The following is a 25,541-nucleotide window of genomic DNA, read 5'->3' as shown; positions in this document are numbered from 1 at the left end:
AACCTGGGAATGCAGGAAGCTGACATCTATGGAGCTGCCTTTGATGAATGGGGGATGGAGGCCAGTAGAGAAATGCTTCTCCCTTTTATCTACATGCAGATGGTTTTGAGCTATATTTCCTCAGGTTCCTCAGACGTTCTGGCTGGATGGAGCTGTCTCAACCTGAAAGTGCACCACCCATGTGCTGGGTCTCACTTCTTCCCTGTCCGCCCCCACGCCATCCTTTACTCCTCCCTGGAATCTTGTTCCCAGATCAGGGCACACAGCACTGGTCTCAGGCTCTGCTCTCAGGGGAACCCAGACTAAGACACTTGTATAGAAGGCTGGCTCAGTCCATAGCCAATCAACAGAGTGAAGGTTTCTAGCACACAGGGATTAATCTCGGGCTTAGAGGCTAATCACAAACCACTGCTAGATTTAGCCCAAGGTGACACAGAGAAGAGTCAGGTGATAGTGTGGCACTGGTCACCAAATTGTGGAAATAAAAGTCATAGGCAATTGCTATTATTTAAAAAATCATTTTATTTATTAAAACATCTTCATTTCTCAAGGCACTTCAGTAGCTTTCCCAAACGTGGTTTTTAAGCAGGTAAAGCATATGCAGCAGGAGTACCACAGTAACCACAGTAACAGTCAGAAAAGAGAAGACAGTCACACCAAACACAAATATCTCCCAATGTCACATGACTGGAGTGAGCAATTCTGAAGGACTGTGAACATGATTTAACTTTCTTCTTTGTAATTTTCCCCATGATTAGGTATCACAAAAGGAAGCCACACAATGACGTCAGTTTTGGGACTCCAAGAAGTGCTGGTGGCTAAAGGTGATAAGGTCTTGCACAGGTGGTCGCTGCGGACCATTATCAGAGCAATTCTGGGTTGACCAAAAAAGATACACACTAGGAGGTTAAGGAACCAGTCTTTCCTAAGTCAATTCTGAAGGGTAAATAACTTAAGGAATAAAACAAATAAACAACAAACAGACAACACACAAACTATGCTTTTGAGAGAAGAGACAAGTTTGCTTGTCTCTTTCTCACTGACACACTTCCTTCAAACTATGCACCAAAACCATAATAGCTAGGAGGTTTAATTCATCTCGCATGAAAACATAGTAGGTTCAATGATGCATTTGCTATGAGCCTGGACAAGCCCAGTGCTTTGATCAGATGTAAACAAGTCTACCCAGGAGTAACACCGACTGGTCCAAGTGCTCACAGTCAGTGTGCTTGCCCATATTCTGTACCTGTTCAGATCCTTCCATGTTAATACCTGCAGACTTCCCAGACCTGGGCTCTCCTGCCCTGGAGCAGCAGCGCTCCCAGTTATTAATCTTTGTAACTGAGAAAGTGTGAGAAATCAAACTCCCTGTGAAATGATTTCTTTTCCTCTAAAGTGCACCATTGAGGGAAAGTCTTGGGGGGTGGGATTTAGACCTCCAATTTTATCAGGGGCCTTTTCAGGAAGTCTAAATTAAAATGAAAATTTAGCAGATGCCTCTCATATTCTTCTAAATCCCGCTGGTTCTAGTTAACCTCTTAGGAAGTGCCCTGTCCATCACTGTATTAGGACTTCTCTGGAGTTGTCAGTTGATAGCCACAGTGTCGCTGGACAGACGGTGGCACTAGGACCCCAGGCGGCCTCCAAGTCCAGGTGCCCATCTGCGAGCAAAGTCAGACAGAGGGTCAACAGAATGAACAGCAAAGACCTTTGTCACTGAAGGACTCTGTGTCCACACAAACCATTTCCGACAAGGTGTGGTCTTTTCTCTTCACTTTCTCACTTCCTGCAGGGTGTTAGAAGGCTGTGCTTTTAAGGACTGTGGGGCTTTCTTCACCATCTTTTAATATCCTCTTGTGGCTTGGAGTTTGTCTGTATTTTATTCTATAAAAACAAGTGGAACAAATGTTAGTAACAAATCTTAAAGAGACATCCTCCAGTCTCAAAACCAATAAACCAAACCTAGAACTGTGTCTATCTCACTAAAGAGGGGAAAAAAATCAAGACAGTGGCTTCAGAAGGTTTCTCCCAGTCTCTGCACTATCCCAGAGCTGTTGTTGCTGTGGAGATGGACATGGTGACATGGTGGTCTGGGTCAGAACAGAGGGGACAGATTCAAACTCCTTGCCATTTCTAAACCTCTGATGGCTAAACTAGTCCATGGTGTTTCTGAGTTTGTGGGAAACTCTGCCAGGCCCAGATCGGTGCATCAATGTGGTGCAGAGGAGGCCTCCTTACCCCTTGACCCTTAGCATCTGGTCAATGGTGTCTGGGAGGTGGGTGCCGAAGCTCTCTGGGAGGAACAAGGTGAGGATGGCAGTCAGGATGGTCAGACTTCCCATGAGAATGTAGGGTAGGAAGCGGTCGTAGGCGCCTAGGGTGAAGCAGACAACAGCCTGAAGCCGGGGGTACAGTTAGACCCGGTTTCCCTCTAGCCTTCTGTACTTCCAGGGCTCTAAAGGGGATCACCTGTCCTCTCAGCCTCAGTGTGCCCCACAGTTGGAGTTGCACCTAGACAAGTCTCAGCACCCAGGGTTGGCAGCGACATGCCCAGAGGTCCATCAGTGCCTCATGGGGCAGGGGAGGGGAGCATGATGATTACTATGCCTATTTCCCAATGCTGGGTTTCCAAGGAACTCAAGATACTCGTCCAGGGACAGAAATAGTTCCTCCACCTCTCCAGATGTGTTACAACCCATTCGATTTGCCTACGGGCCAAGCAAGATGTTTCTGCTTGTCAGATCTATGGAGGATGCTCGCCAAGCATCCTGGGTACTCTCAAGGTGGGTGCACCCCTCCCCAGAAACGTGCTGGTGAGGGCTGTGTGGGAAACAGTGGCTGCCAAGAGAAAGTAACTTTGAGAAAGAGAAAAGGGTGCCCTGCTACAGAAGATGGCACAAAGCACATCTTCACACAGGTCTGAATGCTTGTGTCACATGTTCCAAGTCACAAGGAGTCTCAGTTCATCAGACGTCTTGAATGGACCTCTTTCCCTCTTGCTGTTCCTTTTTTAAACTCTGATTCCAAGAAGAGCGTTCTGCAGTTAAGTACACTGACTTCCGAAGCCGCTCGGTAGTTTCTTAGGATAAGGGGATTCTATTCTCTCATGGAAGGCCTGGTGTAGCTAAATCAAGAGCAAAACTCCCTACTTTTCTTATCAATTCCTAGCTAACCTACAGGTTGTTTTCCACGTACAAGCGAGCGCCTCCACCACAGCCCACGTACCTGGACAAGAGCCTATCCCAGGCACAGATCCAACATCAGACAGATCCCATTTGTCATGTGTGCCTGTTGTCCTGTTTCCCAGCCATTTCCAGCTCACGTTCAAGCTCATCAGCGCTCCCACCCCACTGCTCCCACGCACCCTCAGCCCATGGGACTTACCGAGGTAAATGAAGTAGGGAGACAGGATGCTACCCAGGCGGGATGCGGTGGAGCTGACGCCCACGCCCATGTTTCTGACCACCGTGGGGTACAGCTCGGCTGTGTACACGTAGACCATGGAAAAGGCAGCAGTGACTCCAAATTTGCCCACCATCACCAGGACGGTGGACAAATAATACAAGTCTGGAGAGGCAAAGGGAAGAAAGTAGGAGAAGGTACCAACTAAAGGTGCACTGCAATTGAAAGTTGCAATTTGTGGGGGGGGGCAGGCGGTTTCTGTAATTTCCTGTTGTGGGTTAAGGGATTATAGCCTAGATGTCCCTCCAAATGTTTAGCCCTGAGAGGAAGCTGGATCTGAAGCTGTGTGAGGACATGCACTCCCCTCAAGCCCCAACAAACCTGCTTCCCTGGCCAGAAGTCATTACACACATCTATAGGGGACAAGCACTGCTGGGTTAACTGATGGCTGGTGCATGAACGGGAAGCCCAATTCTCAGTCATTTCATGCTTTTGTTCTACTTAGACATGACAATTCACAGACCCGTAGACCACTAGAAACGACATATCCTGCTTGCTGTGAGTGGCCGGTGTAGGTCACCCTGAGCTCGGACGTGAACCTCTACACAGTACACACACTCCTGGGCTGCCCTGCCATGCCACAGTGTGGGCTGTTCCCAGGTAGTGCTGCCAGCCTCAGGAACCCACAAACCAACACCAGAGGCCGTCAAATGCATGAGTACAGTGACAACTCTAGGTACCGTAGTGAGTCCATGAACTGTTCTATAAATTGTCAAAAGGGCTTTCTCCCCAACCTGTGGGATACTGAGACAGTTTTAAGAATCATATCCTGTTAGTGGCTTAGGAGACCCACTCTGTGACCTGGCTCCTCCCTTCTCCCCACTCTTCATCTCTTTCCAGCTCCTTCTCTGCCTTCCAACATGCCAGGCTCACTCCCTCCTCAGGGTCACTACCTGTGCTGTCTCTTCGACCTGCAGGGCTCTGTTTCTACTTCTCCACAGCTTTCTCACCCTTCATCTATGCTTCCGCTCACCTGCCTTCTCCAGGGACACTGCCCGTGGCCGCTCCCCACACACCAGCCCTCCACAGTCCTTTCTCATTATTGTAAAAGTAACACAGTGAGCGCTACATTAAGCCTTTATTTACTTGTTTGTTGTCTTCTCAACTAGAGTGGGAGCTGCAGAGGACCTGGGCTCCGCAGGCCTTTTTACTCCTGCATCACAGGCAGGAGCACAGTGCCTGGCCACTCATTCCCTAGCTCCTTGGTGAAGATATGAATGATTAAGGGGCAGGTTAAAAAGTAATGGGGAGGGCTATTTGTCCCCCCCCCTCCCTTACCCTGCAGAAAAAATCAAATATGCACACTAACTTGGTAAACAGTCAAATGAACCACCAGCCCCATGCAGTTTCTCTGCCCACTTCCTCCAAGCCCAGGCCATGAGGGTTGTCTGGTCTCAGGAGACACTTTCTCTCAATTTTTTTGGCCAAGAATGAAGATATGCAAGTGAGCTATGATGGCATGATTTTATTCCTTTTATTGACTGGGGGAGACAGCCTGGCAAAGACTGAGTGACTCAGCGAAGACAGAAGATGCCCACGGTCCCTACCTGGGGGCACCAGCTGCACAAAGAGGAGCACACTGCCGCCCAGGAAGAGCGCGGTGGCCATGGAGTAGCGCCGGGGCAGGTACTGCAGCAGCAGCCAGGCCAGGACATACGCCGGGACTTCCACCACTGCCGACAGGAAGCAGTTCACATAGACGTCGCCGTGCAAGTTAGGAGTGTCCAGGGAGAGCCCAAAGTAGCCCACTGATATGGTCATCCTAAAACAGAGTGCAGAAGCTGAAGGTACAGCAGCACCCTGGGTACCTCCCAACCGGGGCAACTTTTCACATACACTTATGGCAGGAAATTCAAAACGATCCTTTGGGAGGGCAGCAGATTGAACCAAATCTTACTTCTTAGAACAAAAGATTAACTCCCCCAGCCCAGTGTCAACTCCAGGCCAGACCACTTTCAGAGCATCCCAAACAGCAAAAAGACATACAAGCCAGACAATTACTTTGTCAGGAAAAAACAAACCAAGTCAAACAAACAAATAAACAAAAAACCCCAACTCCAACCTGCCTATCGGCTTCAGAAATCCTAAGCTGAAGCTCTCATGAAACCTACTTCCTGACTCTCTGGACATCACCAAACACAGCAACTGCAGGGAAGCTGGGGAATGAGTCAGGAAGCAGATGGCAAGTGGGGAGGAACAGGACTGAGGAATAAGATCAAATAAGGAACAATCCTCTGGTAAAACACTTGGAAAAAGAGCGAGAGCAGACCCTCCGTGGCACCCAGCCAGGGAGAGGCTGGTCAGAGGCAGCTGGCACCAGCACCACCCACCCCTCACAAGGGACAGCGCGCCACATGGTCTCTTATCTGCATGCCCCACCCCGGAGTCCCTGGCCTGGTCCCTGTGCCCAGCAGGCAGGCATTCTCTCTGGCAGACTAGACCTTTATGGGTTAGGTTGGACTTGTCTGCAGGCTGAAACCACAGCTGCACAACCAGGGAAAAGGGCACATGCAGGAGTTCCTGAGAAATCAGAGCTGGGCGTGCCTGGGGGAACCAGAGTGGGGACTGGTGAGTCTGATGTGGACTGAATGTTGGCCCTGTCTGGGGTGGCTTCAGGGTGGGGCACTGCCCTGCGGGATCCTGGGCTATTCCTTGGAAATGGGTGACTCATTGTCGCCTCTGGGGAGTCAGATGGCTGGCTGCCCAAAGGCTGGTTGACTAGTAATAAGGACTCTGAGGCAAAGTCTACCTTCCTGACTGAGCCGGATCAGGTAGTGGCCTCTATTCTCAGGGGTCTGGCCACTGAGCAAATGCTCTCCTGACACCCGGCCATGTTCTCTCTCTGCCAACTCAACTTCCTTTCTGACACACTTGGTGAAACGCTTCGCTTGTTAGAAGGAACCTAATGAGGACATCCCAGCTGTGGCCCCGCTTCCAGAACCTTCTCCAAACAAACCAGAAGGAGGGATCCTGTTTCCACACACATTTCCAGAAAGTACTTAGCAGTCTCTGTAACTGAAAGGACATGGTGTCTTAGAGCCTTCTTGATGGCCTCACCTGTCTTCCTCAGCCACTGCTGGAGGCACAGGGCACATAAACAACTAAACTAGGACCTGGAGTGAGCAAGGGTTCCCCTCAGGACCTGGAAGGATCCCCGACAGTCCCATATTCTCCTCAAAAGCCACCACAGCAATTTTCATTCTCCTTTTTTGAAGCTCCATCAAGAATTGTGACACACCTGTTTCTCTGATGGCAAGACACATCCCTTTTCCTTGCTGGTGACATGGGCTTTCAGTTTTGGTCTGAGAGACACGTGCCAACAAAAGGCATCCCAGCCACCACCAGAGGCTTTGCGTGGAAGCCCCCAGCAGGTCTCACTTACGCACCACAGGATTATGGACATGATGGTGACCATGCGGATGTTCCGCGTCCGCAGCAGGTCCAGAATGCTGTGCAACTGCTGCTTCTGGGCACTTAGGTCTTGGAGCTGCAGGAGGGAGAAGGTCGGAGACTCAGAGATCCAGTGACACACCTGAAGCCCCAGCAGCTTAGCTTTCTGCATCTCTGGGTTGGGAAGTGTTCTGTTTCTTTCTTGAAAAGAAGAGTAAGTATGCTGGCTGAATCTTGGGCAGTGGAAGGCTTCCCCTGGCCTTGTCAGTAACAAACGAGTGATCAAGAATGTGGAGGAAAAGTAGGTGACCAGTCCCCTCAGGGGACCCAGCCAAGGTGAGGCCCAAGCTGACAGCTACGTCAGGCAGAACCCGCCAACAGTGGCCACATTCCAGGGAGGCCTTGAGTATCCCTTCCCGTGGCTGGATCCCTGCCCTCTGGGTCAGAGAGACACTGGCTGTGGCATCTATTGATCTGCTATTTTAAAAGAATTAATGTTTTCAGTCTTCATACCATGTAGTTACTGGTCTACTTCCAAAAGCAAAAACATTTCAGATAGAAAAACAGGAAAATTGACCTCAGCTTCACCCGGAGTAACTTCCTATGAAACTCAGCACAGCCAAGGACATTAATAAACCACACGTCTAAACACACTGATGTTCCTTTCATAAGCAAACCCAGCTTTGGAACTTGTTTTTCCCGAGTTAGCAGTTCAACAAAAGGTCAACTTTAGACTTAATGGATCCCCTGAAATAGCCTCATTTCCTCAAGGATGCTGGTGGGGCTTAGGGTTCACCCAGACTGACCCTTCACTGAAAAGCCACCAGAGCCATTTCACTTAAGAGCCCTCTCTGCCATCTGCGCCTGCCAGACCTTTGTACACCAGAGCCCTTTCCAACCTGTGCTGGGAGGGAGTAGCAGCTGCACTGTGCGGGCGGCAGGGCTGGCAGTAGCCAGCAGCTTCTCTGCTGTGTGTAAGTGGTCCCTCTTTTCCCAAGCCCCAGGTCTGCATTTTGTCTCAAGTATCTCTAACATGCCTTCTGCACGCATTTCAGCAGGACTGCTGGAGGCTGTTCTCATAGCCAGTCCCGTCTTCCTGTCAGACCAGACACGCACTTCAGAGCTGTATCAGCCAGCAGTTACAGCATCCTACCTCTTCCTCTGCCACGAGATTGCACAGAACTGCCTGCTGCAGGGAGGGTGGAAGCTCTGAGACAATAGGGGAAGCAAGACCCAGGCATCAGACAGGGCCAGAGGTTACTCATGGCGTGAGAACAGGGTTTGCAGGCAGAGGTGGGGTAGGGCAAAGGGTCGGACATCGAAAAGGCCTGGTTCCAAGATCATGCAACAACTAACCACGGGTGGGTGGGAGGACACGGGACACTTGTAACTCCAAATCTGTTTGTTCACATTTTATGTACTCTATTATCTTCTTATGATGAGAAACTACCTAAGGCACGAGAAACAGTGATTTCCCCAAATGCCAACCTTGTGGGAGGACTATTAATCATAAAGAGTGCATATTATTAAAAGTAACGGTAAGACTATATGATCGCCTGGAAAAGAAGTGTATAAAGTATGAGAACCTAAAATCAACTGGCACCTTCTCAGCTTCTGAGATGTCGTAAGGCTTGCCTGGGGCAGCGGTGGAGGGCTGGGCTCCTGTGTGAAGGGAGGGCTTCCGGCCTTTGTAGTGCTGCCCTCAGACCCGTCACCAAGACCCTCCCTCCAGCTCCATTCAGTGTTTACCTCACTCGGTTCAAAGATGGTGGAAGGTACAACAATCCCATTGATTTTGGCAGCCCTGCGGATGATCACCTCTGCCTCTTTAAACCGTCCCTGAGAGATGAGCCATCGAGGGGACTCAGGGATGAACCTGAAGTACAAGGAGCAATCTCACTGAGGCATTCCTGCCCAACAGACCAGGTGCAACATTAAGTGGAGGTGGGAAATGGAGTCTCAGAACCAGAGCTAGGTTTGGGGAATTTTTTGGTGTTTCCAAGCCAGAAGCAAAGAGATGGTCCATACCACACCCAGTAATGACCTGAAAGGTGAGCTTCTGAGTACACTGGAGTGCACAGAAGTTGGAGAGGCCTGCTCACCTGGATGGGATTCGGCCCCTGGCCGACCACCTCCATTTCTGAGGAGCAGTGGCGCCACCTGCTGGACACTAAGGAGACCTGGCAAGATGGGCTCCCAAAGCCTGGTTCCTGCTGTGGGCTCGGCCAGGCCCAGACCCTTGCCCACCTGTAATCACTGCTTGTCCCTGGCATCCACAGAAGTTTCTGCACTGGTCTCTTAGCCTCTAGTTTTTCCTCATTCTCCCAGATTCATTCAATTGACTTAGACTCTCTACCTATACTTACAAGGCACGGGGCTGCTTTGGAGACTATGTGGCGCTTATTTTTCTACCTCACTGGGCAGCCCCTGCCCTTCAGTTATAACCAGGACCCGTGCTGTGCTCTGAAGTATTCTCTGCCACGTGTGGGGCAGTGCCCTCACCACCCCACCTACAGGGGGCTGTCTCGCCTCAGCCCCTCTGCCACATTCCCTCCCTGGTAAGGAATGGCCTCCTCGCTGCCTGTCCCACTCCTACTGGAGGCTCAGATGGAACCTGGCTTCCCTGTGTAGCCACCCTGGGGACTCTTGCTTCCATTGCTCTTCCTCTTCTCCTAGCACCTGTGTCAGGCTCCAGCAGCAGCCCGCAGCCAGCGGCGGGGCTTAAGCTGTCTTGTCCTGTGGTCTGACAACTTCCTGGTGGTCACAAGGCCCCATCATCTTGCAGCTATGGCTTTTCCCTCTCCCTGAACTCTCACCAACCCAGCACGGGACCGAACACAAGTCTGTTGATGTCTTGGGATTTCATTTGTCTTTGGCTTTTCTGAGTGTGGAGAAAACATTCTGAAACAACTTATAAATAATTTACATTTCCTGTCTCTGAGAGTCCAAACAGGGATTTGTGGGCTGCTGCTGCCCCCTAGTGAAGGCCAGACAGATGTCCTGTTGGTGGTGACCCCTGGGCACAGCACCCCACTCACCACCAGAGCGCTGCACACAGCACGCCTGGCACCGTCAGCGCCAGGAGCAGCATCCGCCAGTCTCGGATGAAGTAAGCGAACAGTGGCAACAGCATGTAGCCAAGTGCGTAAAATATGCACACTCCTAACGTAGAGAATATAATACGCACTGACTTGCCAAGAATTTCTGTGCCTGTTCAAAACAAGGGAGGAGTCCTGTTAGTATGTAATTTAGGTTATTTTCTTATTAATCTTCTCCTACGTAAAGATGAGAAAGAAACTTTGAGATAATTCTGACTGCTAAGTCCTCCTGAGGGATGGGATCCTGAACCCAGCCCAGTGTGACCATCTGTTGGGAGTGCCTCATGGTGGCCTCTCAGTGACAGTTCGCTCATGAAAATGTCATCACTTCCTGAAGCCATGTTAAAAATGCCAAAATTTAGTCTTTACATGAGGAAGAATTCATCAAAGGGGAAGTCATTACTAAGGCTGCATATGCTGACTGTTATCCTTGAAGAAAAAACATTCAGTTGAAAGTGAAGAGAAAGAAATAATCCTTCAAAAATACAACCCACAGAACCCAAAGACCAATGAGCTAGAGTCAGGTTCCTACCAACAGTGAGATGGATCATTTTCCCATGAGAACAGCTCAGAGCCCTGCAGCGTGAGCTCTGAGTTAAAAGCCGAAAGGTCACACTAGTAAAGCCCTTTCTTATCAATTTCTTCTTGCCTGTCAACTTCACTGGCCACAGTTTGGCAGAAGAGGCAGTTTTCTTCCTTGGCCCTTGCTCCTCACGCATGCCTCCCTCTTTCTGTAGCTGCCTCAGCCCTGGCATTGGCAAGCCCTTTTTTGATGGAGGATCTTGGGTGAGTCCTAGTAAAATGGCAATCAAGTACTAACGAGGCCAAGGTGCCACACCTCCAAGGCCAGGGAAGAGCTGGAACGTAGCAGCCAGGCTGCTGTGCTGCTGGGCACCCAAGGCTGGGTAACTGGTGAACTCTGTCTCCCTGCCTACAAATTGGGTTCTCAAAAAAGCCCTGGCTGGTGTTGCTGGAGACCACTTCCACTCAAGGGACAGCACAGCTGTCTCCAGGAAGTGCGTGGTGAGATGCTGGTCAAATGCAGGATCAAGTCCTCAGCTCCAACCTGATGGCCGTACCCAGGACAAATGCGGCTACGTAGTTGGAGATCTGGCCCATGCCTACAAGGAAAAATAGCATGGCAAACATCTCGAAGTTCTTGGAGAAGATCTGCAGGAAGCTGAAGCCCGTCTGCATGCCCATGGTCACAAACAGCACATTCTTCCGACCGAACCTGCGAAGGAAAGGGGCAGTTCAGAACCACCAGGAGAAGGCGGCAGGAACCAGCTCCAAGAGGGGCTCCCCCAGGACCATTCAGGGCAGTGTCGGGACAGAGCTGCCAGAGCATTTGGTGCAAGGAAAGCCCCAGTCTCCCAGTCCCTATGCTGTTACCCACCCTGCCCCTCCTCCTCAGGACCAATATGCAGCCTGGGCACCAGTGTGGCCCAAAAGGCAGTGCCACGATTATGTCAGTGATTGCAGAGGATTGAAACACACTTATTCTGTTTAAATCCATACATTTATAATACAATTTTTAAAAAGAACTGGTTTACTTTGGAGGGTGGTGGAGAAACAATTCATTATAAATGAAAACTGGTAAATAAAGGGAAAGAAACATTTGTCCTGACTTTCCTGTGTAAACTATGTGAATAACCAATTGTGAATAACCAATCATAGATGAGGGCAATATCATTTTATAAAAGTATTCCAACTATCGAATGAAAAGAAAGTGATCAAATTAGAATATTACCATTTTAGAACCCCTAATCAGTGAACACACATGGGCGTTACGTTTTAATGACTGTTCACATCATAGAGGCAATTGAACATTGCATGACTGCTATAGTCTTGCCAAAAGGACTGAATCTGAATGTAGTCAAGACTCTAGATCTAGCTGCCACTTTGCAAGAAATACAGATAAAAGAAGAATCTACTGAACTGCACTGTGAGTATACAGTCAGCTGAGTCCAGTCTGGGAAATTCTAGAGGAGGAACAGCCCAGTGTTCTTCAAAAATCAACTGGGAGGCAAAGGAAGGAATGTGGGGAGAGTCCCTAGATTAAAGTAGACTGAAAACCACAAGGAAGTTATTATTATAAAAGTCAGGTCAGTGGTTACATATGGGGGAAGGACACCTGGGCAGGGCTTCTTGGTGGCCAGCAAAGTTCTATTTCTTAATTTGGTGGAAGTTACGAGGTTATTTCCCTGGAATAATTCATCAAGCCACATATTTGTTCTATGTGGTTTTCTGTATCTGTGTTCAATTTAAGAATTTAAAAAAAAATTTTTTTTGGTTTTAAAGACAGTGCCACAAATGGGGAAGAACAAGTCAGTCTAGTTCATTCAACCCATTGGATTCAGCCTGAATCTGGCCAGGGAAGCTGACACCCATCTTCATTCAATGAGTGGTTAGTTGAACATGTATTATATACTAGGCACTAGGGATCTATCTGAATTTTAAAAAGATGCTGTTTCTGCCCTCAACGAGCTTATAGTCTGTAGGTGGTGAGACAGACAGTGATCACACTGTAATAAAAAAGCCACGTCACTGAATTCTCAGGTACACATGAAGACAAGGGCACTGAAAGGTCAGCACCTGGGTCCACAGGAACACAATGAAGGAACCTGCCCTGGAATGTAGGGGCTGGGTGCATGGGTGTTCAGGGGTCTCCCTGATGATAGGACACTGAAATGAGGTCCAAAAGAAAAGTACCTGTTGACAAGGGTGAGTAGGGTACTGAACTCTGAACGATATTCACAGTACAGCAGGGAGACCAACATTAATCATCACAATTTCTGATGGGTGCTCTGAAGGAAAGGCATGAGGAACCAGGGTAATGTAAACCAGGGACCCTGAGTCAGCCTGCAGGGTCAAGGAAGGCCATGGGGGCTGGGTGGGGAATGCACACAAGTGTGGCTGGAAGGAGCATGACAAACACCAGGGGCCAGCATGCTGGTGTTGGCTAATCACTCGGAGGCTGCAGAAGTGGGCAGGAGTAACAGTGACAGGCCTTGCAGCCATGTTAAAGAGCTTGGTGCTTCTGCTCACTGCAATGGGGTTGTTTTTGTTTTGGGGTCTCCTTTGTTTGTTTGTTTGTTTTGGCATGTACTAGGCAGAGGCCAGAGATGTTCTAGACATCCTAAAATGCCCAGGATAGCCCCCTACAACAAAGAATTCTCTGGCTCAAAACGTCAAGAGTGTCAAGGTGGGGAAACCCTGGTCTAGAAGGAGAGTTTGCCTTCCCTCCCCACTGGCATTTTTCTGTTACAGGAGCACCCCACATGCCATCCAAGGGCAGTCCTTTACTACAGGCAAAGAGCTGTAACCTCCACCCCTGCCTTCCCCACCCAAGGGCTCCCTGGGACAGTGGGAAAGAGAAATACCGGGGAACCATGACATAGCACGAGCCCCTTGGGGTCAGAAACACTCACTCTTAAAGTATGTTAACAAAACATCAAACATATACATGCCTACAAAGCCAGGAAATATCAGTCTACTTCTTCCCAGGGTTGTGCCCTCTTATAATTCATGCACTTAGAGGTAACTCAATGTCAGAAAAAAGGCTGTGACAACCCATGATTATTTTATTGCTCTTGTATTTCAGCCTTATTCATATGTCAGAAAGAAGGTGAAACCTTTATCCTATGTAAAAAGTTACTATTGGTATCCTAGACAACAGGTGAAGGAAATTAATCTATTGCTCTTAGGTAATTTGTTTGGCTTAGGTTTTGGACTGGTTTACTTAGAGGTAATGAGAAGAGAAACTGTCCAGCCCCTGAGCCTGGGGCCTCCCATGGGGATGCAGACAAGCTTCAGGAGTGGTGCTGGGAGTAGGCAGCAGAGGCTACAGCCAGAACTGCCATACTTAGAGCTATTTCATTTACTGGATTCAAATGATCCTACTGAAAAGAAGTCTGCCGACAACACTTTTTTTCAAGTTTTGAGAAAACACTATACTAGCACTTCTGAAGACTAATGTAGAATTTTGTTTCTGTTTCCTTGGGAGACCATTGGAACTTAAACACTTTCCTGAAGAATCAGGGTCTTTCGCTAGCCCACAAAGACCCACCTAACCCATGACACAGGTGACCCAGAAAAATACACCGATATTCAACTCTGATCTTGGGGTGACTCCTTGTTTTCCACATCAAAGTAATTCCTCTGAGTCTCAGCTGCCACTCAACCCCAAGAGAGGGGATTTCCCAGCATCCCACTTGGATAGGCATCCCTCCTCTCTGTGATCTCCCCAGGTGATCTCATCCATGTTTGGGGCTGTGATGAGGGTTCTATGAGCTGACAATTCCCAAATGTCCTTCTTCAGCCCAAACCCTTCATGGAGCATCATATTCACACATCCAACTGCATACTCAATTCCTCCACTTAGAAGTCTCACAGTCACCTCAATCTCAGCATGTTCTCACTGAACTCACCCTCTTCTCTTACAAACACGGTCCTCTTCCAGAGTTACGTGCTCAGAGAAGGGTACTGTCATCTATCTGGTTGTATAGGCCAGGAACCTTCCTCTCCTCACTTCCCGCACCCAACCCATAGCCATGTGCTGTTGGTTTTACCTGCTACTGCTCCGCTCCATTGCTACCACCTGCAGTCTAGTTCAAGCCACCACCATTTCCTGCATAAATTATTGTGAGAATCTCATTAGTCCTGCCATAATCCTTCTTGCTTCCTCTGTCAATCCTCTCTCCACAAAGTTATTAAATAATCTTTCAAAAACTGCAAATCGGATTATGTCACACTGCTGCTTTGAAAAACTCTCAATGGCTCCCCAAGGCTCTGTGACTGAAGCCCAAGCTCCTAGCTCTCATCTGCTAAGCCTGCCTGCTCCTGTGCTTGGGGCCCTGACTGTCTCACTACTCTGCCTCTAACCATTCTCCACACCTCCATAGAGGCTTTTTTTGCAGTTCTAACATGGGCTGCACCGCTTCTTGAGTCTAGGCTTAAGTTCATGCTGCTCTCTGTACTCAGGATGGTTTTCCTCTCCCCACCCCAGTAGCTGGCTAACTTGCACTGGTCTTTCAGCTCCCAGCGCATGTCTTCCCTTCACAGGGAAGCCTCTCCTGGCTTCCTCTGTCAGACCCTCTCTTAGCATCTGCAACTCTCTGTGTCGCTTACTGCCACCAAGGATAACAAGTTCTCCCCTCAGTTAGTTGTTTAATACATTCTGCTTTGCTAGAAGGCAAGTTCTAGAAGAACAGGCCCAAGAACAGCAGTCCACAAAAAACAGAGGGTCAAGACCCTCTGGGCCCAAATCCCAGGTCTGCCCCGTGCTGGCTCTGTGACACTGGGCAAGTCATTGAACTCCTCTGGGTCTCATCTTCCCCATCTATAAAATGAGAATAGTAATAATTCTTCCTTCACAGGTTATGAAGATTAAATTATTATTATTTAACTTGTACAGTGCTTATCAGAGTGTCTGGTACATATTAGATACTATGTGTTTGTTAAATAAATATTGCCCTGGCTGGTGTGGCTCAGTGGATTGAGTGCCAGCCTGTGAACCCAAAGGTCGTTGGTTCGATTCCCAGTCAGGGCACATGTCTGAGTTGCAGGCCAGGTCGCCAGTTGAGGACATGCAAAAGGAAACTGATCAATGTGTCTCTGCACATCAATGTTTCTCTCCCTCTCTTTCTCCCTTCCTTCCCATCTAAGAGTAAATAAATAAATAAATATTAGTGACCAGCTGATTAGGTACTGCTAGATACAGGATCGAGAGAAGCACAGGCCTTTGCCCCGAAGGGGCAAGTGTCTATGGTTTGTCTAGACTCACCTTTCAGTGGTCATGGCCTGCTTAACTCAATGCTTACTGGTGACTATAGGAATTTGTCCCGTTTTTAAAATCACTGGATGATACTCTGGGAAAAAACCAATCTAGTGAGAAATGTATGTATTCCTCAGGAGGAAAGTCTTCTCAGGTGCAGATAATAATCCATAGAGGGGAAACATGCCACAGCATCACCCTGAATCTGTGCTACAGGATAAAACGGCTTTGTTCTTATGCAACACGACAACCTCATCCTGAACTTCTCTATTAGGGACCCCAACCAGCTGGGACGATGCTGGAACTCCTCTCCACTGGGTGACACAGTGCGGACAAGGACCTTGCTGAAGGTCACTCTTCTTACCCTGGGCTTCTGCAGCTCTGGGGTAGAGAGATAACAATATAACAGACCCCTCTGAGAACTTCACAGAAACTCTGCACCTCTCTCCAGAAAAATGCTCACATACAATCTCTAAAATTTGGCCTATAATTTCAAGAGAACATGGACTCCCTAAGTCATGAATTAACCATGAGTTAATAGCCTTGGAATTCCATAAATCACACGCTTATGGGTGAAAACAGCACACTTCCTGCTTGTTGTGAAGTAAGTGCCGCAACCATGGGCTGAGGTAAGGGGCATCAGTCTTGTGGACATGAGCTCTGCCCATCCTCCCACCACGGCCTACTGACATCTCCTCTCACCTTTCAGAGAAAGCAGTGGCTTTGGGAACACGGCAATGGCCACACCTTAAGATCTACAATACTGTGTGTGTGCTTGTGTGGTGTCCACCTCTCCCACGCATGGTGACAAGAAAGAGTTATGCTCACCTAGGGAGGGCCAGCTGGGCTGGTGCAGAAGTGAATCATGGGATACTTCTGGTCAAATCCAGTTGATCTAGCATGGATCCACTCAGCTCAGGTTACAAGAATCAGGGAGAGGAAGTTGTTGGTTCTCCTTACTTGGTGTGGCGTCTGTACTGTAGCTTGGGTCTCTCTTTTAAAACACAAGGCCCTGGGCTGAAAGAATACTACCAAGTGAAGGCATGTGCCTGGCACATGCGTACCCCTTGCTCAGTGCTGGGGTCCCCTGCAACAGCAGGAGACTGACACCCACCTTACCTGTCCGAGAGCTGCCCTGAAATGAAGGAGCCCACCAGCACGCCCCCGAAAAACAAGGAAATCGTGAGTGGGGCCTTCCAGTCGTCCTCACACACCAGGTTCCACTGTAAGAGGAGCAAAGGGATGTATCACTCACTGCTTTTAAAAATGTTTTAAAGTTAAGCTTTCTTGGAAAATGAAATCAGAACATCCTGCATCCCTGCACTCTGTTTACATGACCACGTAGGTGTGTGAGTTCGTTCAGACAGCAACAGCTGATCTGGGCAGTGAGCCTGGGGACTAGCACCCCTCACAGGGAGACTGGGCTCCCTCCCTGTCCGGGTTTTCACAGCTTTTAACCCTATTGTTGCTTCTCATCTGAGGAAGGGAGAGGCGGGGAGCAAGTACTCTACCCATGTTCCGGTCTAGGAGAAGGCGAGGCCTCTCATGGTCACTGAAGAACCTGGGCTGGCACAGGGCTGGGGACAGGCAGGGTGCCCCTTCAGTGGGGCAGGTCATTGTCAGGATGGCACAGGAGTGGCTCTGGGGCAGGGCTCTGGGCCTCCCAGGGTCAAGTCGCTCAGCAAGGAACCGAGGCCAGAGGGCCAGAGATGTACCATTTGCATCTGTTCCTTTAGCTCTGCTCAGGCCCCTACCCTGAGCCAATGACTTTTGGGTCCTTTTGGTGATATTCAGAGCTGGGATCCCTGACGCAGTGTTAACACTAGGCCCAATCACAGCCAAGAGCTCTGAGCTGGGAGTCAAGACACTGGTTTTTAGCCTCTATTCTACTGTTAACTGGTTATCCAACCCCAGACAAGACTCTCCTCTCATTGTGCCTTAATCTCCTCATTTGTAAAACAGGGATTGAGGTAGGGAACAGGCTACACAGCTTGAGTTTCCCAGCACCCTATGCAGCTTCATCAATGGTTACCATAAAAAGACATCTATGGGCTTGGGGAAGCAGCTGAACAATTCAAATGTGAGGTTGCTCCATTCCAACATGAGGTCAAAGGAGGAAGAAAAGCCAAAACAGGAAGCTTGGTGGTTCCCAGAAAAATGCTTCTCAGAACAGAGAGATGCTGCTCAGTAGGAACCAAGACCACCGCCAGGGCATGCAGACCCTTCCTTGCCTGGCGCCAGGCCGTTGGCCTGCCCTCCATGGAGACTGAAGGCTCCCCAGTAACACAAAAAAGCAGGGGAGTGTGTGGCTTCCAAGAATATAGCAACGCTTCCAGGCTAAGCGACAGGGGGAAAACCAGTCTGCTTCTCTGCTCTGTTGGGCAGTGTGTGCACACAGCCCCGGGTACCTCAGAGGGTGGCAGGGCAGCACTCAGGCTGGATGCGGAACTCCCTGCAGCTGATGATAAGGACCGCCTGGGCCCCCACCCGTGGGAAGAAAAGAGGGTCCCCAGTGCCTACAGCTAGGGGAAGTCCAGACTATCAGGAGGCCAGAATTTCAAAGCACAAGGCCTGAACACTTGAGCTGTTGGCAGCCTGCCTTCCTCTGCAGCCTCAGGGTGATGGCACCGAGATGCCCCTGTCCAGATGTGGCTGATAAAGCCAGGATGGGAGTGGCAGGGAGTCGGAGCTGAGGGACCTGGGGACAGGTGATAGCCTCTGGGTATTAGGTAGGGTGTTAGGCAGCGCTTCGTGGGCCAGATCATGGCTATTTGCTGCTTTTGAATGAGATGGGATCTATTCCCAGCTAGCACACATTACTTTTGCTGCAACAGAGTTAAAAAAAAAAAAAAAAAAAAGAATAAAGACTTAGTAGCTGTATCTCAACAGGTCTCTCATGAGGGTTGAGGAATAATATAGCTGAGCTAGACTAAAAGTCCACAGGGGCTTCTGCAGTGAGTTTTTGGGTGATAGTCCACCCAACCATGCCAGGTCTCCCAATATAGGCTTTTAGAAAAATCTGGGCTGACAAGGGACTAGGTGACTAGTGTTCCTTTTGCGACAGGTTCCCAGATCATGTCTCCAGTTCCTTCAGCTTCAGCCCTGCTATTTGGTCCAACCTACCCTTACTCTGGGCAAGTGTGTAACTCCCAAGAGTAACTGGCCTCTCTATCCACCACTGACAATTCTTGATAGTTCTCAGGGCCTAGCTTTGGGCCCTCCAAAAGCAAACATGGGCTAACACTTCCTACTGGCCACAGCGGGGGCATGTGTGTAAGGTCAGGAAAGGTAATACGTCTCAAAAAATGAACACAAGGGCAAGCATGAACTAGGTCCCCCCTTGCCAACAATCCACTTACCTGTCAACCACCGAATGGACTGCAGTGGTTCCAGGACTTGGCAAAATCCCCCTAAGGAAGGGTGTGATGAGAAGCCCGGAGTGCAGGCCATGAACCCTGGGCTTGTAGTGTTTACAAAGGAATCCAGCATTCCTACACTGAGCTCCTGGCTCCCCAGCCACGACTAGAGCAGCTCCAGACCAGCTCATCAATGCCTCCACCTGGTGCACTGGGTGAGCTGTACTGGCTGATAACAGGTGCCAATGGTAGAACTAAATGTGGGTTTAAGATTCAGATCATGAGTCTAGCATCATGACCCCTCAGCTAGGTGGGCTGTGAGGATACAACCTGAAAGAATCTGGGAGCAATTTTGGCAAGGGGCCAAGGCTTGCTATCCTTCTTGGCAAAAAGTGTGCCTTTCATGTCTGTGAAAGCTTTTCATGTTGCACATTTGAGTTATGTGCAGTTTATTTTAGACCACTTATAACTCAATACAGTTAAAATTTTTGAGAGAGAGAGAAGTATGTATCATGTGCACAGTATGCAATCAGTGATGCTTCTTGGTTATGGAAAGTAGAGTGATGATGTTGTTTTCTGGAACTAAATGTTCTTACCTGTGAGCTGGCTGGAAGGGAAAGACAGGGACTGTGCCACAGGGCAGAAGCTCCTCCCTGAGACATACCCAGCCTGACTGCTTCAATGGTCAGACACACTGGTCGGCAGGCACCACAGTTACTGGATGCCATCTATCCCTACACACATTTCGTTCTCTTCCTGCTTCAGTGAATGGCTGATCCTTGCCCCGAGGCTGTCAGGGCAAGGAGAAGTATCTCCTGGCACAACCTCCCCAACGCCTGGCAGTGCCCAGCAGAGGTGAGGCTCAGTAGTTGTTTGGTACGTAGTGAACAGCTGAAAAAGAAAGGACTGTGAACCTTCAACATCACAGTAGCCTTCGGTCTGATCTTTGGCCTTGGCTGCCCAAAGCCTAGATGAACCCTGAACTTCGTCTCTAGAACAGATTTTCTTTGCTTCCTCAGCCCGCTCCCTGTGTCAGCTGTCAAAACTTTGACCCAGGATTGGGGTTCCTGGGCACTCAGAGAAGGGCTCAATCTGATCGATCACTCATGGCTGGATGGACCTGTTAGAATTGCATGTGCCCAGTGAGGGGCTTCTCTGGCTTGCCATGAGCTGCAAAGGCAGGGCTGAGGGTCTGCGCTCTCCCTGAGTTAGAGATGTCAGCAAGGGCAAAGTAGTGCCATACAAGCTGCAGGTCTGCTCCAACTCTCCACCCTGGAGTCAGCCCAGCCCCACCTCCCTGGGTGATGTGGCCTTTCCTTCAGGGAGGTAGGCTGCGGACAACAGTGGGGGCTCTCCTACCTCCCAAACCTATCTATGTATGACATAAGGCCCATAGATAAGCTAGTCGAGAGTAAGAGGCTTTCTAGGACAGCAGGGAGGAAGACGGAGTCCTGCCAAGGGCTGGGGAAGGGGGCTTCTGGGAAGCAGAGACAGGCAGGAGATAAAGGGACAAAGAGGACTGCCAGGGCTTAGCTGACGAGACACCAACTCATGGGTGCAAAGGAACTTTTCTGCAGGCTGGGCTATGGGGGCACCAAAAAGCAGGTGGACCAGGCAGGCTGAAAAATTGCCCAGGTTCCCAGAGGAGGGGGCAGTCCTGGGTTAAGAGGCACTCATGGACTGGAGCAGCACAACAAGGTAGGGTGGCTGATCCCTCACTCGGGGGTGACATAGAAGCCAGAAAAGGGGCCAGCCTAGAAGCCACCAAACTGTTCCTGAAATGTTTCATGTCCTAACAGTGTCCCCTTCACTCTGCCAATCCCAATGCCTTGTCATGGATCCACATAATGGGCAAGCCCCAGTCCACGGCATGGGAGATTATGTTTCCTTGAAAATGTTTCTGTCAATGCTTTTCAACCACCCTCAAATTTCCCTCCTATAAATGAAACTGTCCTTTTCTTCTTCAATTCTCAAACTTTAGAAAAGATTTCTTAAATTCTTCATTAACCCAGTCAACAAAAACATTCCTGCGTACCCACCCTCTGTGTCCAGTGTCAGGTCAGGACCTGTAGGAGATGCAAAGATGTACATCTACCACCAACTTCGTCCTTACACGTACACACTTTAATTTCAACAAAGGCAGATATCACACAGGGGAAACGGGGTTTTCATCTTCTACTGAAAAATTTGGCTAGGAATTCAATACCAGCGTACTTATATATGTATGCTGTGGGGTGGAGGGCAGGCCTGGCAGGCGCAGGACTAGCTGCAGTGCTCAGCTCACCAGGTCTAGATTGAAAGAAAACAAACCTTAGAAAAATGGAGTTGGAATGTTAATGCAACAGCTTCCAACAGTGACTGTTTATCTGGAGGAATGAGCAGCCCTGAATGTCAAGTCAGACATTCCAGCATCTCCAGACAAAGGGCTAAGTAAGGTATTAATCTGGCCTCCCAGTCAAGACTGACAACCTGTTAGTAGGTGAAAGGGCAAAGAGCTCTTATGAAACTGCTAAGACAGTGAAATAAATAGGCTAAATATAAAGATGGAAAAGCTGACATAGGTAGCGACACAGCTCAAGGACCCTCTGACACAGCCAGCCTTGGGGAACTCATCAGCACCGCCACCACCCTCAACCTAGGGCGGGATAAAGTGGCGAAGCAAGAGCAGATGACAACTGTGAGCCAAGGGATCCTGGGGGTCAGGGTGAAACCCAAGAGATGCCATGCACTTTTTTTGACTCGCCCCTTCCATGAGAAACCAGAAGCAGAATTTGTAGGGAATCTTGTGTCACAGAATACGGCTTCTTCCCTCTGCGGCCTCTGCCGCCACCAGAGGCACAGTCTCTGCTTTCACGACCCTCACTGGCTTTCAAGAAGGTGACAGATTTGCTTGTGAGTCTAGGGCTGAGGATTTGTGATGACAGGAAGTTTTGATTCTCCATGGACTTTTGGGCCACAAAAAACAGTCAGCTACCTCCATTCAGTGCCTCTTTTGTCAATACCTCAGGACACTATAGAAGGATGCCACTACCTGTGAGATCCCAGTGGGGCTCCCCTTCATCCCCCTCCCTCTGAATTCTGACCTCCCTCTAGGTTGTTTCTTGCTGTTCCAGACTTTGCATCTGCTGAGCTGAACACCCCAGACTCATTAAGAGGCCTCCTCTTCCAGGAAGCCTTCCCTAATCTGCAAATCCATGATCCTGACACTCAGTGAACCTGTACGCCCTGGTAGCTATCTAGAAGGGCTCTTTCACTGCCCTGCCTGCTTAGTTCTGCTGAAGCTCCAGTGAGTTAGTGCCAGCCAGCGTCTGAGTAAGATGCAATGCACATCCACACTCCGCTCATCCATTAACATCATGTCATACACCCAGCTCCAAGGACTATCACCAGGGGAGAGACAAAGCCACCCAACACAAAAATCCAAGTGGCTGGGGAATGAGAACTTTGGTTTCTCCCCACTCCCTATGAATTAAGGTTGCATGCTTTAGCTATAACATTTCAGGTCAACAAGTCGCTTTAAACAGATCTTTGGGTGCATGGACAGATGCTAACAGGCTGATAACTAACCATGAGCAAAATGTAAATAATTCCTTAGAAGGCATGATCAGACTGTCATTTTGGGGTAGGATGGTTGAAAAAGGAGTAACTGGAAAAAGGAGCAAAAAACAATTTTATACACACGCTTCCCTTAACTTTAAAAGTTCAGGAAAGAAAAGGTGTGTTTCCTTTCTCCCGGAACAGATGCCAAGATGCTGGAAGAAAAACGGTGACAGTCCCTTGACCCAAGCTCTGTCTCTGCTCCTCACACTTTGACCCCAACTAGAGGGAGTCTTTGACCACACAAAGCACCGCCCAGGGGCTGCCAGGGCCTTCTTGGCGCCCTCTCCATTATGGCCATCAGGATGGATGGCCAGCTCGACACCCTACTCTCAGAGAGCATCTCTGGCTCGAAGTCAACGCGGAAAGCGTTCCGAGCCATCTGGCTGGAGGGTGGATAACCATCGCCAGTACGTAGTGTGTTGCGGGAATGGAAGCGGCAACATCAGCACGCACCTTGCGAAGGGTAGAGTGCATGACCTCAGAAACTGCGAAGGTCCTCCCGACACCCGGGTCTCCGGCCCCGACACGGGGCTGGTACCCACCTCGGTTACGATGGTGGACAGGTAGACGTCCTGGCTGAACTCCCAGCCATCCAGGCAGCTCTCCTGCTCCAGCTGCTCCAGATCCACGTCGCGTCCCGGCTCCAGCCCGAGTGCCGAGAAGTTGGCGATCGCCGCAAGCCGGTAGCGCCGGCAGCTGTGAGGCACCTTGTGGCCGTTCTGCGTCCGCAGCGGGACACTGTGGTTGCGCCAGGCGCTGCTCAGGTTCACGCTGTCCGGCACCCGGCATCGGTGTTCCGGAGTCGCCGTCAGGAACACGGCTGACAGACCATTGAAGCCGTTGGGGATGATGCTGGCGCTGAGCAGAAAGAAGACGAGGCGCTGGAAGGGCCCCCACTCGCCCAGGAAGGCGGTCACCTCATCGTAGTCCCGCATGCCACCCTCTGGGAGTCGGGGGACGCGGCGGCGCGCAGACGCGGGGCGCGGAGGGCGTGTGCGCGTGCGCGCTGGGCCTGCACTGCGCGACCAAACGAGGGACTAACCGGGTGACTGTCCGCCGAACGAGCAGGATCGCAAACTCCCGCCGCCGTAGCGGCCGGGCCACAGCCTCCGGCCTTACATAGAGGGCGGGGCCTAGGAGGGTTCTGGCCTAGGGCTGCAAGGCCCGCCCCACAGTCCGCAGTGCGGCGCCGGCGTGGGAGGAGCTGGGGCCGCACGTGACGGCCGGTGGGCGGGCCCGACGACGGCGGGCACCTGGGGCTTGACCGGGAAGCTGCAGCTGGAGGAGACCTGGCTCGGGCTCGGAAGCATTGACGCTCTCGGCCTTCGTGACTGAGCCAGACTCGCTGCCCCAGCTCGGAGCCGGGGTTTGGGGGAGACGGTTGGCGAGCGGGCAGCGAGGCTCAATTACAGTATTAAAAATACCGCCTCCACCTCACAACGTTTTGCCGAGGCCGACGAGGGACTGGGACAGGCCCAGGGTCTCACTGCGGTTAGGGCCCGTTACACTGCCCATCCATGTAAGAGTGGCAGGGATTATTTTCAAACCGAAACCGTTATCTACCCCAATGAAGAGGCTGGGAGCAATGACTAAATTCTAACTGAGGTACCCTTTCCATATTTTGCTCTGTAACAAGCCCTTTTATTATCCTTTCACATGTGAGAACAAATGTAAATTTTTAACTTTAAGATTATTGATGATCCCAGCCCAGGATTAAATATTCTCAGGTTAGTTGTTTCTGCATAGGCCTTAACTTGGGAGTTGACTGGCAGTAAAATAATTTTTCAAAAAGCAACTCGGTGATTCTAAAGCTTTACTCTGCCATAGAGTAAGTGGCTACATTTGTAATACCAGAATAACAATGGAGGACTCATTATCTATCCTGTCTGGAAACAGGGTCTTCCTCAGGAAATGGGAAAGTTGGAGCAGCTCTGACAAAGGACTGAGATATATGTCTTGATTCTGAGGATGAAGACAAAGCAGCAAGAGAGACCAAGAAGAAGAAACGACACAGGATTCCAACAAATGAATTGCTACATGATCCTGAAAAAGATAACAGATTGGCCTGGGTTGATGCTCAGAGAAGAGGCTTACCATGGTTTTGGAATACAGAGGACACATCAACAGCAACAGCCTGTTCCAAGCAGCGATGCTGTCTTGAATTGCCCTGCCTGCATGACCACACTGTGTCTTGATTTTCAAAGGCATGAAGCATACAAAACTCAATACATATAGAGCAATGTTGGTGATGAATTTGTTCTGTCAACAAAGAGGAGGTTCTAAGATACAAAACCCCAGAGAACAAGAAGAAAAAGCGAGGCCATAAGATGAGGTCTAACCAGGAAGGTGCTGCCAGAGCAGGCAGAGACAGAAGAAACTTGTCACTCAGTTATGTGCACCAACTGTTCCACAAAAGTGGCAGTCTGTGACAAGGATGAAGTCTTTCACTTTTTCAATGTTTTAGCAAGCCATTCCTAAATAGCTATGTTGGCATTTAATTACCTATTACTGTATATAGGCAAATATAAAGTTATTTTCCTCCTAGCTTTTTATTAAGTGACATTCTGAGTGGTGATTTAAGGAAGCAGTGTTTTATTCTTTTCGAAAGAGAATGGTTACCAACTTTCATCCTTCCCCCTTCTTTAAAGAAAAATTTTTCCTAGCTCTGTTGGGACTGATCTTTCGTTCCCTTTTGGATGGACTTGGGAAAGTTGGGGCTTTAATTAATTAGCTCTTCAGAATTAAAAAAACAAGGTAATAAGAAATGGGTGAAATTAATTTTAGTAATATATTTATTTAATTCAATATATCAGAACATTATTTCATCATGTAATCAATATAAAAATTGAAACATTTTAC

The 25,541-nt window shown here is 49.4% G+C and overlaps 1 protein-coding gene and 1 pseudogene across 2 annotated transcripts; one reads left to right on the top strand and one right to left on the bottom strand.

Moving 5' to 3' along the window:
* Positions 1 to 504: 504 nt before the first annotated feature.
* Positions 505 to 23,857, bottom strand: LOC150000542 (organic cation/carnitine transporter 2). 2 transcript variants are annotated; one of them, XM_090288035.1, is made up of 10 exons: positions 23,225 to 23,855; positions 16,846 to 16,949; positions 11,030 to 11,184; positions 9,891 to 10,062; positions 8,602 to 8,728; positions 6,849 to 6,949; positions 5,010 to 5,224; positions 3,385 to 3,567; positions 2,239 to 2,374; positions 505 to 1,884 (listed from the first exon to the last, which is right to left on the bottom strand). In XM_090288035.1, exons 1-10 carry the CDS (start codon positions 23,615 to 23,617, stop codon positions 1,797 to 1,799), a joined length of 1,674 nt encoding a protein of 557 aa, XP_090144161.1. In that variant the 5' UTR covers positions 23,618 to 23,855; the 3' UTR covers positions 505 to 1,796. The 2 variants fall into 2 exon arrangements, with proteins under 2 accessions (XP_090144161.1, XP_090144162.1); XM_090288036.1 differs by lacking the exon at positions 2,239 to 2,374 and having other exon boundaries at positions 1,823 to 1,884; positions 23,225 to 23,857.
* LOC150000541 (E2F-associated phosphoprotein pseudogene) lies at positions 23,616 to 25,216 on the top strand (annotated as a pseudogene).
* Positions 25,217 to 25,541: the final 325 nt, after the last annotated feature.

Source organism: Furipterus horrens, unplaced genomic scaffold (assembly GCF_987537825.1).
Source record: "Furipterus horrens unplaced genomic scaffold, mFurHor1.1.pri manual_scaffold_10, whole genome shotgun sequence".
Classification (NCBI taxonomy): domain Eukaryota; kingdom Metazoa; phylum Chordata; class Mammalia; order Chiroptera; family Furipteridae; genus Furipterus; species Furipterus horrens.
Note: the sequence above shows the minus strand (reverse complement) of the source record. Positions and strands in the feature narration are given on the sequence as shown.

What these genes read in the sequence shown, in the direction of transcription:
- LOC150000542 (XM_090288035.1), bottom strand. Translation starts at nt 23,617, where the DNA reads ATGCGGGACTACGATGAGGTGACCGCCTTCCTGGGCGAGTGGGGGCCC. An exon ending in ATCATGTCCATAATCCTGTG is followed by an intron (nt 5,225 to 6,848) that starts GTGCGTAAGTGA and finishes ACTCTGTTTTAG; the next exon opens with GATGACCATATCAGTGGGCT. An exon ending in TGTGCAGCTGGTGCCCCCAG is followed by an intron (nt 3,568 to 5,009) that starts GTAGGGACCGTG and finishes TTGCCTCTCCAG; the next exon opens with ACTTGTATTATTTGTCCACC.